General features: G+C 37.6%; 1 protein-coding gene across 4 annotated transcripts in view; it reads left to right on the forward strand.

The window, feature by feature from the left end:
* The window catches only part of na (sodium leak channel non-selective protein na), a 45,782-nt gene that overhangs the window by 2,728 nt on the left and 24,903 nt on the right, over window positions 1-18,151 (forward strand). For all 4 annotated transcript variants that reach the window (XM_067130175.1, XM_067130173.1, XM_067130176.1 and 1 more), the window contains exons 2-14: window positions 5,522-5,694; window positions 7,000-7,185; window positions 10,056-10,282; window positions 10,699-10,827; window positions 11,569-11,714; window positions 12,600-12,850; window positions 13,262-13,483; window positions 14,295-14,462; window positions 14,977-15,168; window positions 15,531-15,680; window positions 15,989-16,195; window positions 16,750-16,952; window positions 17,553-17,666. In XM_067130175.1, coding sequence (XP_066986276.1) covers window positions 5,587-5,694; window positions 7,000-7,185; window positions 10,056-10,282; window positions 10,699-10,827; window positions 11,569-11,714; window positions 12,600-12,850; window positions 13,262-13,483; window positions 14,295-14,462; window positions 14,977-15,168; window positions 15,531-15,680; window positions 15,989-16,195; window positions 16,750-16,952; window positions 17,553-17,666 — 2,303 coding nt within the window. In that variant the 5' untranslated portion in view covers window positions 5,522-5,586. The remainder of the gene's footprint in view (window positions 1-5,521; window positions 5,695-6,999; window positions 7,186-10,055; window positions 10,283-10,698; window positions 10,828-11,568; window positions 11,715-12,599; window positions 12,851-13,261; window positions 13,484-14,294; window positions 14,463-14,976; window positions 15,169-15,530; window positions 15,681-15,988; window positions 16,196-16,749; window positions 16,953-17,552; window positions 17,667-18,151) is intronic.

Genomic DNA, 18,151 nt, shown 5'->3' on the forward strand with positions numbered 1-18,151 from the left:
AAATTTCCTTATTGTTTTTCGCCTTTATTCGGTTTCTTGTTCTAAATCTTTAATATTCGACTGTACTGACCTTTATACTGGAGTGCAGTTCCGGCGCCAAACTAATATAGGCCTAATGATCGTCCTGAACTTATGGCTGAAACAGCTGTCGGCCCAAGAGACTAAAAGTCATCATAGCAACAATTTTCGTCTTTTCCATCAGAGTTTTAACCGTGAGGACAAGATGAGATTTAGAAAATCAGAGAGGCAGACTGTCTTAGAAACGGATACTACATGCGCATCAGCGTTCTGTAAGAATTGCTTTCAAGAAAGACTACGCCTAAAAAAAAGTAGTGGAAAGAGCAACAAGGAACCAGATTCGGAAATGATACTGAATAAGAGAGGAAACAATGAGGAAGAGATTATATAATCCTGATGGTATGCTTTCCCGGGTGGCATTTTTCGGAGATGTAACCGAGTATGAGAACTTTGCCTGAAAAAAGCGGGACGCCATGTCTTAAAAACTAACCATAGAATTTTCTTGAAAATAATCTCGTTATGTATTCCCACACGCAAATTAGGAGCAACACTCCATTTTTAACCTAACCCGATCTAACCTAACATAATTTAACCTAGGGGCATGGCAAAAAAAAAAAAAACCGGGGCTGGTGCAATATTACAGTAGTACAATATACATCTCGGGAATTTGCTTCCCGGGAAGAGAAAGAAGAGAATTCAGCGCTTCCCAAACTCACCCTGTGACCCAGTTCGACTTTGTTATGCGTCGGGATGCTTGGCTTGCAGTGATGATTTCTAGTGGCTTTGAACCAATGCAAAACAAACTTTGATAAGCAAGTATATATATCTGGTGTGATGGATATTTTTAGCTGGAACGTTATTATTATAAAATGGTACCACTGAGTCACACTGCCGGACTTACAGGGATCATCCGAGTGATTTATTTTTAGCTCGACGGCATTCGAGTGCAAAGAGCTATACTGCTTATACTTTCCGCGTCCGCATCGGTCCGCTTCCGGATTAAATGATCAAGTCAGCGTTAAAATGTATCTTTTTGTGTTTTAGTTATTTTTCCATATCAAATATACGGTACACCTTCTGCTACCTGTGTGTACCAATAGTGCAAAACGAAATGATGTCGGCGTTAAGTTGTTGAAATTACAATGTTATTGTTTCTTTTCAAAATGGGAATATTTAAAGAAATAGTTATGGCACATATCGAGTGGAAGATCTGTGGTTAGATTATGAAAAACGTTATCATACCCGATATTTTGGAGGTGGGGTTGTTGTGTTACATTTGCTTTGACCAAGGAAGGGTCTCCGTATATTACAGAAATAAACGGTAAATTATAATTCGTTTCGAAGTGGTGGACCAAGGTCAGTGAGGTCATTGTGGAAATATTTGAAATTATATGATAATGACATTATTATATGTCATGTAACAGGAGACAAGTGGTGAAATATGATAAGCGTCTGTGTGGCTGTGTTATAAGTGAATATTTGGTTACAAGCTGACATCTTCAGTGCAGATGAGCTTTAGGGGACTTATGCCTCTCTGTTCAACTGAGAATAGAATATGTAAGAAGGTAAAATTAAAGAGGTTAAAGAACTAAACGAGGAAAGGCTACAGGATAAAAGAAAAATGCAGAAGGCAATGCAGCTGTGGCCGACGGGACGCTGCTAAGAACATATAGTAACATCTGCACTGAGCCTTGCAGGGCACATTGTAAGCGACACCGTAATTATTATAAGCCTTGTAACATAGTATACTACCATCGCAGTGACCTTATCTCAAAACTAAAGCCTCTGTACCTTGTAGGGACATAAAATGCGGCCACTGTTAAATCATCGTAAATAAATAAATATATAGCACCGTGTAATTTTTCATAAAAGCATCTCGCTGTAACTTACGTCATCCTTAGTCTCTCTCTCTCTCTCTCTCTCTCTCTCTCTCTCTCTCTCTCTCTCTCTCTCTCTCTGTCGAATACAGCAAATACTCTAAACTGAACTAACGCTCATACCGGATATCCGCTTACAACGAAATCAAAGGAAATCATATTCAGACAGTATTTTGCCATTCGCTTCTTAACGTAAATGACACTGAATGCCATTTTAGGAAGTAAGAATTAACTTTGACTTTTCTTAACACTTTTGTGTTTCCGCTATCACTCAATAAAAGACTATTTTACCCCTAAGGCTGAAGGACTTGAAGATATGAACTGCTGAAGAAAATGGTGTAGAAACGCTAATTCCGGACGTGAGTCATTTGTTGCAGTTAGTTCACTTAGACTTAGGATACGAAGCTCCACCCGCTCAGGGAGATTTAGTGACGGTTTCTTTCCCCTCTTCCACCAAGCTTCGGAATTCTTTCCCTAATTCTATCTGTCTTCCTAAGCCACTGTTCTTTTCCTTCCCCTTTTCTTGTCCTTTTTCCTTCGGGCTTGGGCTAGATAAAGGCTACCCGCCGCTTTGGCTTCCGTATCATAAAGAATTCTGTCTCCGGTACACGTAGAGATTACTGGTTGATTGATTGACTGGTTTTTGTAAACTGGTTATAAAGGACAAACTATGATAACAGATAAGAACTATGATAATAGACAAGAACTATGATAATCGACAAGAATTATGATAACCGACAAGAACTCTGATAATTGACAAGAAGTATGATAATAAACAGGACCTACAGTACGATAATCGACAAGAACTATGGTAATAGACAGGAACTATGATAATCGACAAGAACTCTGATAATTGACAAGAACTATGATAATCGACAAGAACTCTGATAATTGACAAGAACTCTGATAATCGAAAAAACTCTGATAATTGACAAGAACTATGATCATCAACAAGAATTCTGATAATAGACAATAATAACTATGATAATCGACAAGAACTCTGATAATTGACAAGAACTCTGATAATCGAAAAAAACTCTGATAATTGACAAGAACTATGATCATCAACAAGAATTCTGATAATAGACAATAATAATTATGATAATCGACAAGAACTCTGATAATTGACAAGAACTATGATAATCGACGTCGGGAAAGTGAGTTTTACCATGGTTGTTAACTTGTTGTTAACAACTAACGACACAGATACTTGTTTTTCCAAATGGTGAGGGTTGTTCTTGAAATATTGTCACAACTCCCTGAAGACCAGCCAGCGGTGAATTATGGTAGACATCTCATCAGTTAAAACGGCACATCTAGCAACTCAGAACTTGCTTCACAGTATGGAAATGTTTTAATTATCCATACTGATAGCTCCAAATCCTACGATGGTATAGAAAGTGGAGCAATTTTTCGCATTTCGGTAGTGAGGCGGTGAATAAACAAGTATTTTTAAGTAGTTCACCACAGACTTTTATGCCATTTTGACAGTTCTAAACGCAAGTTTAACCAGTGGTGAAAGAAAAAAGTTAAGTATACCTTAGTTTAACCAGACCATTGACCTGATTAAAAGCTCTCCTAGAATGATTTCAATTTTACTGGTTGCCAGGTGGGTCAAACACTGCAGGCAACTCAGCATTGTACAAAGAATAGTGGAAACCAAGTATACCTCTCAGTAAGAAACTTACTGGCTGTCGCTAGAAAGTTCCTCTTTTGAAGAGGATAAGTAATGTAGAGATGTGAGGTAACCCTTCGTCGCCTGGCAACTGGACTTATGTCTCGACTGAGGGTCAACCCCCAACATTTTCTAATGACTGAGGCATTTGGCAGTTGAATGACTCAGTCTTCAGTCAGAAGAATTTCCCTCCCATCCTGGGTGACAGGGAGCGGACGAAAGTAATTTGTGGGTTTCTTGGAAAACAACTGAATTCCATTTAAGAATATTATTGAAGAGGAGGAACTTCTGTGGCCTGTTTAGTTGTGACTTTAGTTATTGACATCATCTTGGTGACTAAAATATACCTTTTCTTTCATTTGAAAGTTTTAGTTCCATGCTTTTATATGTTACTGGAAATCAGCATTTTTAACGGCTGCGCAAGGAAAACTTCTTGAAGTTATCAAATTCAATATTGCTTTTTTGACATCACTTGATTTTCTTGCTGCAAAGTCATTAATGATGGAAGTCAGTAAACGTGATATTGAAAATTGGCGGGTTGAAGCTAAGGAAAGGAATTAAGATTGCCTCATCTGGAGGGCCTTTTTTTTTAACTGTCTTTTTATAGAAAAGGAGAAACATAAGACTGATTCTAAAACAGGCAGTCTTCTGATGATCATATACATTTAGGGCTATTAAAATACAGCGAGATGATTCCTCGCGGTTTTTTTTTTTTTTTTTTTTTTTTACATAGACGATGATTAGTATAGATGACGTTCATACAGTAGTACTGACACGAAGTCCTCGTTAGGCGAGTCGATAGAGTTGTGGGCTAGCACTCGTTAGGCCCGAGTTCGAGTCTCCGGCCGGCTAATGAAGAATTAGAGGAATTTATTTCTGGTGATAGAAATTCATTTCTCGCTATAATGTGGTTCGGATTCCACAGTAAGCTGTAGGTCCCGTTGCTAAGTAACTAATTGGTTCTTAGCCACGTAAAATAAGTCTAATCAGCTCAGTGGTCTGGTAAAACTAAGGTATACTTAGTACTGACACGTAATGGACATCATTACAATGAAATACATTGCCAAATCTTACAAGTTACGGTAATAATTCATACGTCGAAACTGAATAACAAATTTGAGAGATCTTATTTTCTGTGGTTTAGATAAAAGAGAGAGAGAGAGATGCTCCACTTGGTTTGTGCGATTTGCGTAATTAAGTGATGGCTGGACTCTTGCGGCAGTCTAGCAATTTTCTCATCACGTTTTCTTTCTGCTCTGTTGCCTGAAGTCTGTTTCTTGCCAGACGTTTTCATTCTTAGTTTCTAAGGCTGCACTACTGAATGAACCGAAGTACATTCCCGTTAATGCATAATGCGGTGTACATTGTATGGCACCCTCACGTCGAACGTACATCATTTGCTGTAACCCTAAATAGGTAAAATACTACTAGTTATGGTAAGTAAAGAGTAACATCCTGTTGAATTCTAAGTTTTCCTGTTGACGAAAAAAGACTCAAATATCTTACAGTGGCTTTGTTTAAAAATTAAATGAAACTATGCATAGCTGGAAGAGGTAGGATACTGATACGAACTACGAACAGAAGCTTGCAGAAATATTCAAGGAATTTATAATCATTTTTAAGGATTAGATGCAGTTTTTTGCTCGCTTTGGGTGAGACGTAAGCACACCGCTCACTGTACAAAATATTACGTTTTGGTGTTATCATTTTATAGTGACAATCTTATATCTTGCTGTTTTGTCTTTTGCTATATTCTCTTGTAAAATTATTCTTCATATTCTTGTTAAAATACTATTCTGGACTATCATAAAACAATTCCAAGTTTCCACGGTCTAACTGATAATCAGTTTAATCCAGTCAAACATCCGAGTGAGTGAGAGAGAGAGACTGGCTCGGCTTACGTTATGACTAAGAAGGTTCTTCTTCTTCTTCTTCTTCTTCTTGTCTGCAGATGGCGCGTAGGGCGGAAGCGTGAAGAAGAGAGCGCCGGGCACTGAGGAAGAGAAAGCCTTCCCGATGAAAATGCTAGGGAGGAAGCAGAGTCTCAGGGGGGAGCCCATCCTGGCCGACTACGGCCCGGATGAGACCCTGAATGAGAGTTCCGAGATCGAGTGGGTCAACAAGGTAGGTGACAACAACAGTTGGGTAGTGCCGTCAGTGTACCTCACACGCTGCAAAAAATCTTTGTTAATGCCTACAGTGCACCAAGGATAATAGGCTTAGTGATCCCTTCAGTGCTTGTCACATTGATTATTTCACCCAATCTGTAATTTACTTTTTCTTATCCTCTCATTATCTTTAACATTTATTTGCATTATTAATGCTAACCATTCACTCACCGCTCCATTTGCTTGGCTTTCATAAATTAAGTTTTATAATCATTTACTTCCAATGTTCTTCGCCTTTTCTTCAGACTCATTCGTTTACCTCTAGTTACTTTTCATCGTCATCAGTTAACAACGGATCTTGTGTCAAAATTACTCCATATTCCACTCACAAATCTGAACCTACATATGCTTTTTCATTGACTTCTTTTATTACTTCATCCTTACAATTACTGAATAGCCTCAGAGTACAACTCCTCTCTGTCTGAGACTAATTTTTATATTAAACCAGTCGCTCTCCCGTCTAGATATTCTCCTACGAGATTTTCTTTTATCATAAAATAATTACTTTTTTACTATAAGAACCAGTAACATTACCTCCCTCTACCGCATCTCTGTTAGCTCTAGAATATATGTGTATATGCTTATTATATATATATATATATATATATATATATATATATATATATATATATATATATAATTATGATATGTAATTTTTGACTGAGTATGTAATTTTTATATCATTGCATACAGGGCGTCATTTCAGATTTTTGTTGGGGGCAAAGATGGTTTGGCAGAGCAAGCGAGCCTAACCAGCTAGGTTTTTTTAATTCTGAGCTATTTTATGTGCTTTTTGAAGCCACATAAGCAAGGTATTTCAGCAAAATAGGCAGACAAACATTGTGTGTGACAGATAGATAGATAGATAGGTAGATAGACAGACAGACAGATAGATAGATATAACTTAATGTGGTGACACATTTGAATTCCGGTAGGAATAATGGAAAACCCGCTGCTGTTACTTCTTGGGGCTTGGGCGTGTGAGGGGGGGCAAGTTGAGGCTGGGGGGGGCCAACTTGAGTCTGGGGCGGCAGTTGCCCCCCCCCAGCCCCCCCTCCTCAAATGACGCCCCTGGTTGCATACTTCCACAGAGTCGTGAAGAATCTCTAGAAAATAGTCGTTTTGCATCTTTTTATGCAACGGCGTCTTGGTCCAACACCCGTTAATCAAAATCATTTAGTAAGGAGAAGTGATGATTTCGTTATTATTATTTATGTTTTTTTAATAATAATTACATTAGTAACATCTTCTCTTTTTACAGACGTGGGTGAGATGGATTCTTCGAGTGTGTTCTTTGGTTTCTCTGGTATCTGTTTCCGCTAATACCCCAAGATCGAAGGAGCTGTACCCGAGCCTCAAGTATGTGACCTTCTGCTCCGACCTTGTCATTACTTTCCTCTTCACAGCTGAGATGATTGCCAAGATGCAGGCCCGCGGAATACTCAAGGTATGGAGGCACAAGGGAAGGAGGAAAATTCCTCACTACTTTTATTATTATTATTATTATTATTATTATTATTATTATTATTATTATTATTATTATTATTATTATTATTATTATTATTATTATCAAAGTCTTTTGACTTACATGAAAATACATCTATAGTTAAATTTAAATAGGTTATTTGTACTTCACCATCTTTTTACTCTTAATAGCATGAAGTCACTCGGCAAAAATCTTCTATACAGATTTGTGTCTTGTTTGCCAGATATCAAATGCTTTTCCACATTCAAAACGCATTTACCCATTCCAACTGACAGCACATATACCCAGTTTATAATGCTGGAAATCTTCTCGGAGTTGATCTGTTTTACCAGCTTGATTTAAATGCCTGACTTACCAGTTTCATACTTGAAAAGACACGACAGGGCTAATATGTCTGTTTTCGGAGTACTACAAGATTTTTCGCACCTGTCGACCATCTAAGACCTGCATATGACAAAAAGCCATACCCAGTAGTGTCAAAGTATAATGGCAGCAGTCATTCCCTTCGGGTCTGTGATATTGTTGATTATTGTTAGCATTCGAATCATTATTAATTATTATTATTATTATCCAGTAGATGAAACCTATTCATTTGGAACAAGCCCACAGGGGCCATTGACTTGAAATTCAAGCTTCCAAAGAATATGGTGTTCATTAGGAAGAAGGAAGAGGAAGTAAAGTGAAATGCAGAAAGAAGAGATCCCACTTATTACAAAAGGAAAAAATATAATAAATAGATAAAAGTGTAACTAAAATGCAAGAAGAATAGTATTAGGGTAGTAATGCATTGCATTTTCGCTTGAACTTCTGAAGTTCCAACTGCACAACATCCTCTGGAAGGCTGTTCCATAGTCCAACGGTGTGAGGAATAAAGGACCTCTAGACCTGAGAAGTTTGACATCGAGGCACATTTACTGCATATTGGTGTTGCTGTTCAGCGAATCTGGTTGTTCTCGGCAGATAAAGGGTCAATTTTAAGAAATATAATGTTGTTCACTTTATGAGCTCTAATAGTAACGAATCCAAACTCTTGGACTTCGGTAATAACACGCAAAATCACAGACCCAAAGGTAAGCATCATTATCATTACAATGTTACGCAAGTTTTCCATGTCTGAATGCATGACAACTAGTCTCATCTGCTATATACAGCAGACCTGGAGACTTCACGAGACCATACTTGAAGATCGTACAGCAGATGGATCCAAATGTCCTCGATGAGATCGCCCTCGATGAGATCGCCTTAAGTAGTACCCAGCAAAGCTTTGCTTCTCGCTCGAATTTCCCTTTGACGTCACTGGAGTATCCTGTATGCACTTTGAATTCAGTGATTTTACTCATCTACAAGTCTCAAAGTCGCCCGCAGACATATCCTTTTTATCTGATAGCTAAGATATCGATTTGGGCTGATGGTGCCACGTTTTAAATCATAAACTAAATCTCTTCAGTTGACCCTGGATTACAGTGCTAAATTTCGACCAATATCACCTGTAGGATTTTTTTCCCGGGATCCCGGCCATATTCAGCCGCGTTTTGTTTCCCTGGATTTGGTTTCAAATCCCGGGATTTTCACTTTCATATTTTTTGTATGATTTACATTCAATAATGTATAAAAAAAGCCCGGGGAAGAGGGATTTCAAGGTTCAAGAAGAGCTGCAGTGAACAAGTTCAACTACAACCAGGTGCTTAGTTTCTTACAACGTTCTTACACCGTGAAAATAAAATATATTGATAAATATATGGATCCATAAAATCAAACTAATGTCTTTTTCATTAATAAGGTAATTCAGTGTATATTGCGATTTATAATTTCCTCAGTTGAATAAAAATGTATAATATGTAGTATGAAATTCGAAAAGTACCGGGAGATAATGATTTGTATAGGGTATTTGTTATTATGCCTAATCCCGGGATTTCCCGTGAACGATCAAACTTGTCCCGAAATCCCGAAAACCTCCTAAAACAAGAGATCCTAATTTTACCTGTAAGTGAAAAATGGTGGGTGCATTCCGTAGACTGTCGGTTTCAACGTGATAATATTTTATTATATGTATATTCACCAATCGCTATTCATCTTTATAAAAGAAAGTTTACGTTAATATCCGCTTTCCTGTCATGTATCTGCGCTATGTATGTTATCGTACGTTATATGCGCCCGGTAGTCTCAAGTTAGGTATAAGACAGTTAGATCCGTCTCTTTGCCATCGTTGTTTACTTTCTCTATTTCTTTCGTTGAACCTGAATCTCATTACTCTCATTAACGGCGATAGTATCCATCTCACCTGTGTAAAACTAAGCCGCCATCAGTCTCTGACCTCTAACATAGCTGTTCACAGTGATAAACTATGTCATATTACTTGTGCTGGATTTTAACCTTTTCATTAATAGGAAAATTCGTAGGAAGATGTATTTAAGGGCTGTTTTACTTCACCTGCTTTTAAAAACAAAATTAGTTACCATTCTTCAGTAGTATCTCTCTTTATGGTTTATATATATATATATATATATATATATATATATATATATATATATATATGTGTGTGTGTGTGTGTTGTATAATATATATATATATATATATATGATATATATATATATATATATATATATATATATATATATATATATATATATATATATATATATATATATATATATATATATATATATATATATATATATATATATATATATTCATGTGTGTATGAAACTTTCTTCCTTGCTATTTACTTTGCATTGATAGGCATCAAAACCACAGAACCAAAATAGCTGAAATGCATTTATACTATCGCAGCTTCTACAGATCGTCACTTGTTTTCGTTTTGCACCCCGCAGGGAGAGGTTCCTTACCTGAAAGACCGATGGTGTCAGTACGACGCCACCATGGTCTTCTTCCTGTGGATCTCCATCATCCTGCAGATATTCGAGGAGATGACGGAACTGGTGGACAGACACAGTTACCTGTCAGTGCTGCGATCACCCAGGCCTCTCATCGTTGTCAGACTTATTCGCATTTTCCTCAAGTTTTCCATGCCCAAAAATAGGCTCAAACAGATTTTAAAGTAAGTTTTCGTCTTGATAATTGCTTGAAGTATATATATATATATATATATATATATATATATATATATATATATATATATATATATATATATATATATATAACTTTAAACTTTTTTTGTTGCCTTCTTAGAATAATTCATCACCTACAATTTGCTGAATTCAACTCCTTCATATAATTTACTTCATAATTTTTATGAACATTTGTTTTAGCTATTGTTCTTAAGTGCGCAGATGTGATAAAAATCTCTTCTGTGGAAAGTGATAAGAGATGCATGCCGCTAACAGAAAATATTACTTATCAGGAGGGAGAAACCAAATAAATGCGAGATAGAAAAAGCGCACAGAAGGCAGACTCCCTCCTGATTTGAAACAAGACCAGCAAATTGAGATAACCTCCTTTCCATTCCTCTTTCAGGCGGTCCAGTCAACAGATCTATAACGTCACCCTTTTCTTCTTGTTCTTCATGTCCCTCTACGGTCTGCTGGGAGTCCAGCTCTTTGGTGAACTCAGGAACCACTGCGTTAAGAACGACACCGATGTGGCGTAAGTTTCAGCTGTGTCCTTTGGGCGTTGCTGGTACTTCTTCTTTGAGCAATTGTTTCAGAGTTATGTGGGATTTATCAGTCCTTGTGTGGAGTATCACAGTATTTCTGGGCAGGCTATTCACTTAACAATCTTCTTGACAGATTTGGATAAAATGATACCTCCCTAACACTTGTAATAATCAGATTCTTACCTCCACTTGGATGCATAAAAAAATATGTGGTAAGGTCACTGTCCTTTGCTTTTCTGTAGCTATTACATTGGACATTACCCCTAAGACCTTCTTTGCCTCGTCACATATTTTAGGCTTCTCAATCCCACAAGCGCTCTATAAGTCTCGAGCTCTTCCAGAATGTAGGATTCTTTGCTTTACTCTGTATTTCCTGAATCATGTAAATTATCTATTTTCTAAGCAGAATTATCGTCACTTAACAAGAGCAATCCAACAGACTCACTTTTTCGCTAAAGACAGCTGCCCAATTTAGTCTCCCCTCTTTTTCTTTCCTTCTGCTTAATGATATATATATATATATATATATATATATATATATATATATATATATATATATATATATATATATATATATATATATAAAATATATATCACACACTGACCACCATATTTGATATTATATTCAGTTAATAATCATTGCAAAATTCTCCTAACTGTAACTGTCAGTATCAAGCTGAACTTAATCTATTAGTCTACCAATTTACTTTGTATTTTTATTCTTATGACAGGAATATCACCCTGAATAGCCTTGCCATCCCAGATACCTTCTGCTCAACTGTGATGGATTCCGGATACCAGTGTCCCCAGGGGATGAAATGCGTCCCTCTGGAACTGGCGAAGAAAGTCAGCGGCTTCAACGGCTTCGATGAATTCGGTAAGTCTCTCTCTCTCTCTCTCTCTCTCTCTCTCTCTCTCTCTCTCTCTCTCTCTCTCTCTCTCTCTCTCTTTTCTCGGCTTCTAAGACTAGGACCGGGAGGAGCGATTTTTGGTGTTATTATCGTAGTTTGGTTTTATCTTCCTAATCCTGGTAAATGACCAGGCCTCAAATTTTTTGTTAGTTTGGACTAGCCTTAGACTCATAAATAAAATATTATCCGAGTTCGCAAGAGTTATAGGCTTTACCTTGTGAAATCGTTGAGGCTAGTTAAACTCAAAACGGTACATGTAGGAAACTGATTACAATGAATCACGTTTCTTTTCCTTATCCTAATTTTCTCTGGGTCTGGGCTAGAAGAGGGCACTAGGTTGCCCGTCCTAATGACCTTTGCTTTTGTCCAAATTTTTTAAATACTTATCGTAATTTTTCGTCCGAGTCACATCCGCTTTCTGTCTGGAAAAAAAATTTAATTTTTCATTAGCACGAAGGTTTTAGTTAGATTTATGTTGGTATGTAATATGTGTATGTATATGTATGTACATATATGTACATATACATGTATGCATGTATGTATAAATGTAGTGTGTGTGCACTGAAATGCGTGCTTGAAATGTGTAAAAGACTGTCCTTACTCTTAATTAGTTCTATTGAGTTTTGAGATACTGAATAACCATTCTTTACTACAATAATAGCTACTGTACTAGTTGAGTGGACGCTTATCTGACAGGCGTTATGGAAATCCGTAAAAAAGTTCTGTTTCTGATAGCTGGTATATGGACAAAGAAGCGCATTTACTAACCACTTCTCTCCCTCATTTGAATACCATTTCTTCTTGATTCGAAAGCGCAGTCTAATCTTAATCTTGTATCCATATGTTCACAGCAACAAGCATCTTCACGGTGTATCAAGCAGCGTCTCAGGAAGGGTGGGTTTTCATCATGTACCGAGCCATCGACTCGCTGCCGGGCTGGAGGGCAACTTTCTTCTTCACCACAATGATCTTCTTCCTCTCGTGGCTCGTGAAGAACGTCTTCATCGCCGTCATCACCGAGACCTTCAACGAAATGAGAGTTCAGTTCCAGCAGATCTGGGGACTCAGGGGAGGACAGCTCCAGCAGGAGACGACAACCCAGGTAAAGAACTGGGGAGGGAAGAGGAGATTTTAGTGCCTTATAATTATGTTCTAGGTATAAATCGAGAATATATTTAGCGAAGTTTTTGAATTTTTCATTCAGTACCTCGTGCAAGGGGGTACATTAATATTGAGAAGGTGAAGGTCATCGGGAAATTCTTAATTTTCAAATTGTATGGGAGGTTAGAAAGCAATATATATATATATATATATATATATATATATATATATATATATATATATATATATATATATATATATATATATATATATATACACACATATATATGCGTGTGTGTGTTTCTTTTAAAGGTTGTTATACCTGATACCAAGGTTTGACATTTAGATAAAAGTCCTATAAAGACACAGGAATGATCTGTAGTCCTACATTAACCTTAATCCTCCATAACAGGTGTTGTCCGGAGATGACTACGGTTGGCAACTGCTCCACGTGGATGACAACAAACCCAGAGGCTGGGCTCCCAAGTGCTGCATGAAGTTCGTCGTGAGCGCCAGTTTTTACGTGGTCATCATGGGCGCCATCATTGCCAACGCGATAGCTGCTGCCTCGCTCAGCTTCAAACACGATGGAAGAGACAGATCGGAGTTTTACCGGGATTATTACTACATGGAGGTAGGAGGACAATGCTCAAATCTGTTCACATTTACAATCGATCCTCTTTACCTGCCGAGAGCAACCAGATTCGCTGAACAGCAGCAGTAATATGCAGTAAATGTTCCTCGCTGTCGAACTTCTCAGTTCCAGAGGTCCCTAATTCCTCACACCATTGGACTGTGGAACAGCCTCCCTGAGGATGTCGTGCAATTGGAAATTCAAAAGATCAAGCAAACATGCAATGCACTACTACCCTAATACTATTCTTCTTGCATTTAGTGCAATTTTATCAATTTATTAATTTTTGTTCTTTTTTAATAAGTGAGATCTCTTCTTTCTGCATTTCCTTTTACCTCCTCGTACTTCTTCCTAATGAACACCATATTCTTTGGAAGCTTGAATTTCAAGTCATTGGCCACTTTGGTGGGCCTGTTCCACATGAATAGGGTTCATCCTCTAAATAATGATGATAATAATAATAATCCCTTCCAAGAAGGTCCACAGAGCTTTTCATCATTAAGTTGCGAAAAGCCCAAACTTTAAAGTTTTATGAGAACAAATTTAGAGATAAAAAAAACCAGCTGGAAAAACGAAATAAGACAGTTTGTATCAGTTTGTCAAAAAAGCTGTTAAATTTACAAATTTCCATTGGAAAATATTTATATTCATAATTCTGGCCTCTGCCATGTTGGCATGCACTGAATACCAAATTAAACCATCAAACTCATGAGTGGAAGCAGTTTCAGGAATATAATTATCAAGCCTGGAAAATAGCATCTATCTGTCCATCTATCTATCTATAAAGTAACTTTCACTAATGTTTCAACAGGTGGGATTTACTCTGTTCTTCAACCTGGAAGTTATATTCAAGACGTGGTGCCTGGGACTTCGTGGCTACTGGTGCCTTGCTATTCACAAGTTTGAGTTTCTGTTGGCCGTCGGGACAAGTCTCAGGCTGATCCCGCCTCTGTTCATGTCTGCCCTCACTTATTTCCAAGTAAGTTCTTTCCTAAGAGAGAGAGAGAGAGAGAGAGAGAGAGAGAGAGAGAGAGAGAGAGAGAGAGAGAATTTTAACAATTCTAATGAAATTTTGTACGTTCATTGTGTCTTAATATCTTCGCTTTTTGTCAACAGAATTTTCACTGAGATTTTAAACCTTATTTTGTTATATATGTTGCGAATTAATTGTTTTGGAAGACATGAAAATATGTACCCTTTATTTAGACTTAATTAACATGATTAGTTATTATTTTCTGAATATTAGCAATGTAAGTAAAAATGTATTTAGGATGAAATTATTATTATTATTATTATTATTATTATTATATTATTATTATTATTATTATTATTATTATTATTATTATTATTATTATTATTTACAAACAGCTTAATAAATAATTTAGCGAAACGAATTCGACTCTGGCATCCTGAGAAACTTGTAGGCAGAACTGAACTCACCTAAAACTTAAACTGGGATGAAGTCACAGCCTAGCCTCCCGATCTCTTGCCAGGTCCTTAGAGTCGTCCGCCTGATCAAAGCGTCTCCGGTTCTGGAGGATTTTGTTTACAAGATCTTCGGTCCCGGGAAGAAACTGGGAAGTCTGATTCTGTTCACCATGTGCCTCCTGCTCATCACTTCATCCATATCGATGCAGCTCTTCTGTTTCCTGGACGATTACGAGAAGTTCGAGACTTTCACTAACGTAAGAATGACGTTTATGAAAGGCAGTTGCCATAGCTGTAGTTTTTACGTTTTCCTCTCGACAGTACTGAGGCGCCATTCTTGTACTTGCATACATCGCGGTGCCAGCAAGTGAAGTTACTGTGAATTGTGGCTGTCTTCACGTCTTTAATAATAAACTTGCTCCCTGAGCACTTTATGCTTTAATATTTCCGTATAAAATGCCTTTACTCGGCCGCTTAAAGTATTGTTTACATTTTTCGTTCAGTGATGCATTCACCGTATATTGAATAGTATCAGTCTGAATCAAATATAATCTAGTAGCCTAACACCATTTTATTTCCATTTTTTCTGGGACGTGTAAAATGTGCGTGCGTCCTAAAGGCTTTCATGTCCATGTTCCAAATCCTTACCCAAGAAGGATGGGTTGACGTGATGGATGAAACGATGATTAAGACCATGATAAACACTGATGACGTCATTGGATACTTCGTAGCTGCATATTTCATCATGTACCATCTCATCGTTACCCTGGTAGGTCTTGATTCGAAATGTTGATAATCTTTCGGCATTTTATTTATTTTTGTAAATCACATAATTTCTGAAGTTGCGGGAAATCATTTTAAAAAATGAAACAAGGGACTGACAATTTAGTCTTATTTGATCTTATTAGCCTCACGGTTCATGTTCAGTGACACCGAAAATCTAACATTGAGAGGGTTGCCTCAGTTTTAATCGTCCTACTTGATGTAGAACTTCAAACTGAATAAAAAAAATTTGTAACTTTAACTTCGTTACGCACAAAAAACCTGTTAACGCTTAGGCCGATTCACCAATTCCAGATTGTGCTGAGCTTGTTCGTGGCTGTCATCTTGGATAACTTGGAACTTGACGAAGACCTGAAGAAACTGAAGCAGATGAAGGCGCGAGAGCAGAGCGCTGGCATTCAAGAGACTCTTCCGTTAAGGCTTAGGATATTTGAGAAATTCCCTGATAGGCCTACCATGACCAGGCTACATAAAGTTCCGTCAGATTTTTCTCTTCCCAAAGTGAGTGTGCATTTAAGTTTAGGGCGTGCTGAGACAGCCATATCATGTAGTTCGATATCCATGAGTATTTAAAAATTGCCATGAATATTTTTAGTTACAACCATGTTAACAGTTAGGCCCCGTGACTCTCATCCTATTTTCTCTCTTCTCTTGTCTTTACCTGCACTTATGAATTCGAAACAGGAAACTGGCCGCACCAAGTAATTAATAGAGTTAACCTATATGTTCGTCACCGTTAGGGGGTTAGTGCCATCAGTGCACCTCACACAGTGCACTGTAGGCATTACTAAAGGTTCTTTGCAGTGTCCTTTCGGCCCCTAGCTGCAACCCCTTTCACTCCTTTTACTGTACCTCCATTCATATTAACTTTCTTCTGTCTTGCTATCCACCCTCTCCTAACAATTATTTCATAATGCAACTGCTAGTTTTCCTCCTGTTGCACCTTTCGAACCTACCTACTCACAATATCCTTTCCAGCACTGAATGACCTCATAGGTCCCACTGCTTGGCCTTTGGCCTAAACTCTGTATTTTATTCCATTCCATTCCTTTCAGGTTCGTGAAAGTTTCATGAGGCAATACCTAGAAGAAGAACAGGAGGACGAGGACGGTTTGACCAAAGTGAGGGGCATAGGAGGGCTGGAAGACTCCACAATCTCATACCGCAAGAGACAACCAGTTAAACTTTTGAAGTCAGTTTCACACCCACGCAATGCTGATTACGAGAAGAAGAAGATAGCAGTCTCAAACATCATATGGTTTGTTGGGAATGTGTCGTTTTAACGATAAGAATATTCTTTTCCCCTGATAGAATTAGTTCTGAAGTCTGTTGGAAAAACACGGCAGATCTGCAGATTTCGCAAAGGGGACCGAGATGGACCACTAAAGACCAACGATATCATATATAATAAAATGAAAGGCTACAGTAAAAGAAAAGTTAATGGAGCTGCATTCATCAGTGACGATAGGCTTGTCAATGTCTTTCGAGTATCTTTTCTTATGAAATTATTCTTATGTTTAAGTCATCATTTTCCTCACGCAATCTCGTGCAACCAAATTAAAAAGTAACCGCCCCTTTATGGTTATATTGTTTTGCTCTAATGTTATTTAAAGTAAATATTAATAAGTTTATAGATGATAACAGATGATAAATAGACAAAAGTGACAAAGAGGAGGACTGGTGGTTCACCAAACTATGTGGTCTACATAAAAATTATTTCCCTTTAATAAAGTATGTATATAATCTACAAAATTTCAACGGAATTTCTGTGTTCAGATTTGTTAATTGAATCTAGGCTTTATAACGTGTAAGTTTTCTGAGTGAAATTCAAATGGAAGTTCCTCTCTTTGCTTTCCAGCGACTCCAATAACCAGCGGCTCCTCCTGGGAGACTCGGGCCAGATCCCTCTTCCGGGGAAAGGGACGCATTCGCACGGCACCGTTTCCTCCAAACACGTCCGTCTAGACCAAAAGTATGTTTCGTATTTTAACAAATGCCAATTCTAAATAAGAAAAGAGTATATTAAATTTTGATTAAGATGGAAAGATCACAGATAATTTAACAATCACTGTAAACTTGCTTTTTAATGAATTCTTTAAATATTGATTTTAAAAATAATTGGTTGCCTTCCGGCATCTGCTAAGTAAGAGGCTGACATCATGATTAAAGAAAAGAGTTTCTGGCGCATTTTAAAAGGTAATTCAAGATGTCGATTCCAGACCTGATTTTGAGTGTTCGTTAGCACACAGATCACCACTCACAGATGCACTCACACAGGAATGCGTTCGTTTAGTGGCCTCTTTTTTCAGCGCACCAACCCCTCGGAACTCCTATCTCAAATGCTCATTGACTGCTGGTGTCTCTTAAGCCTTTTCCTAGACCAAGTTCTCCCGCCCTCCACCTTTTTTTTTTTTTCCTTAACTCCAGTTTTATTCTCGTGGATATTCAATTCTAATG

The sequence above is a fragment of the Macrobrachium rosenbergii genome, chromosome 28 (genome assembly GCF_040412425.1).
Source record: "Macrobrachium rosenbergii isolate ZJJX-2024 chromosome 28, ASM4041242v1, whole genome shotgun sequence".
Lineage (NCBI taxonomy): Eukaryota > Metazoa > Arthropoda > Malacostraca > Decapoda > Palaemonidae > Macrobrachium > Macrobrachium rosenbergii.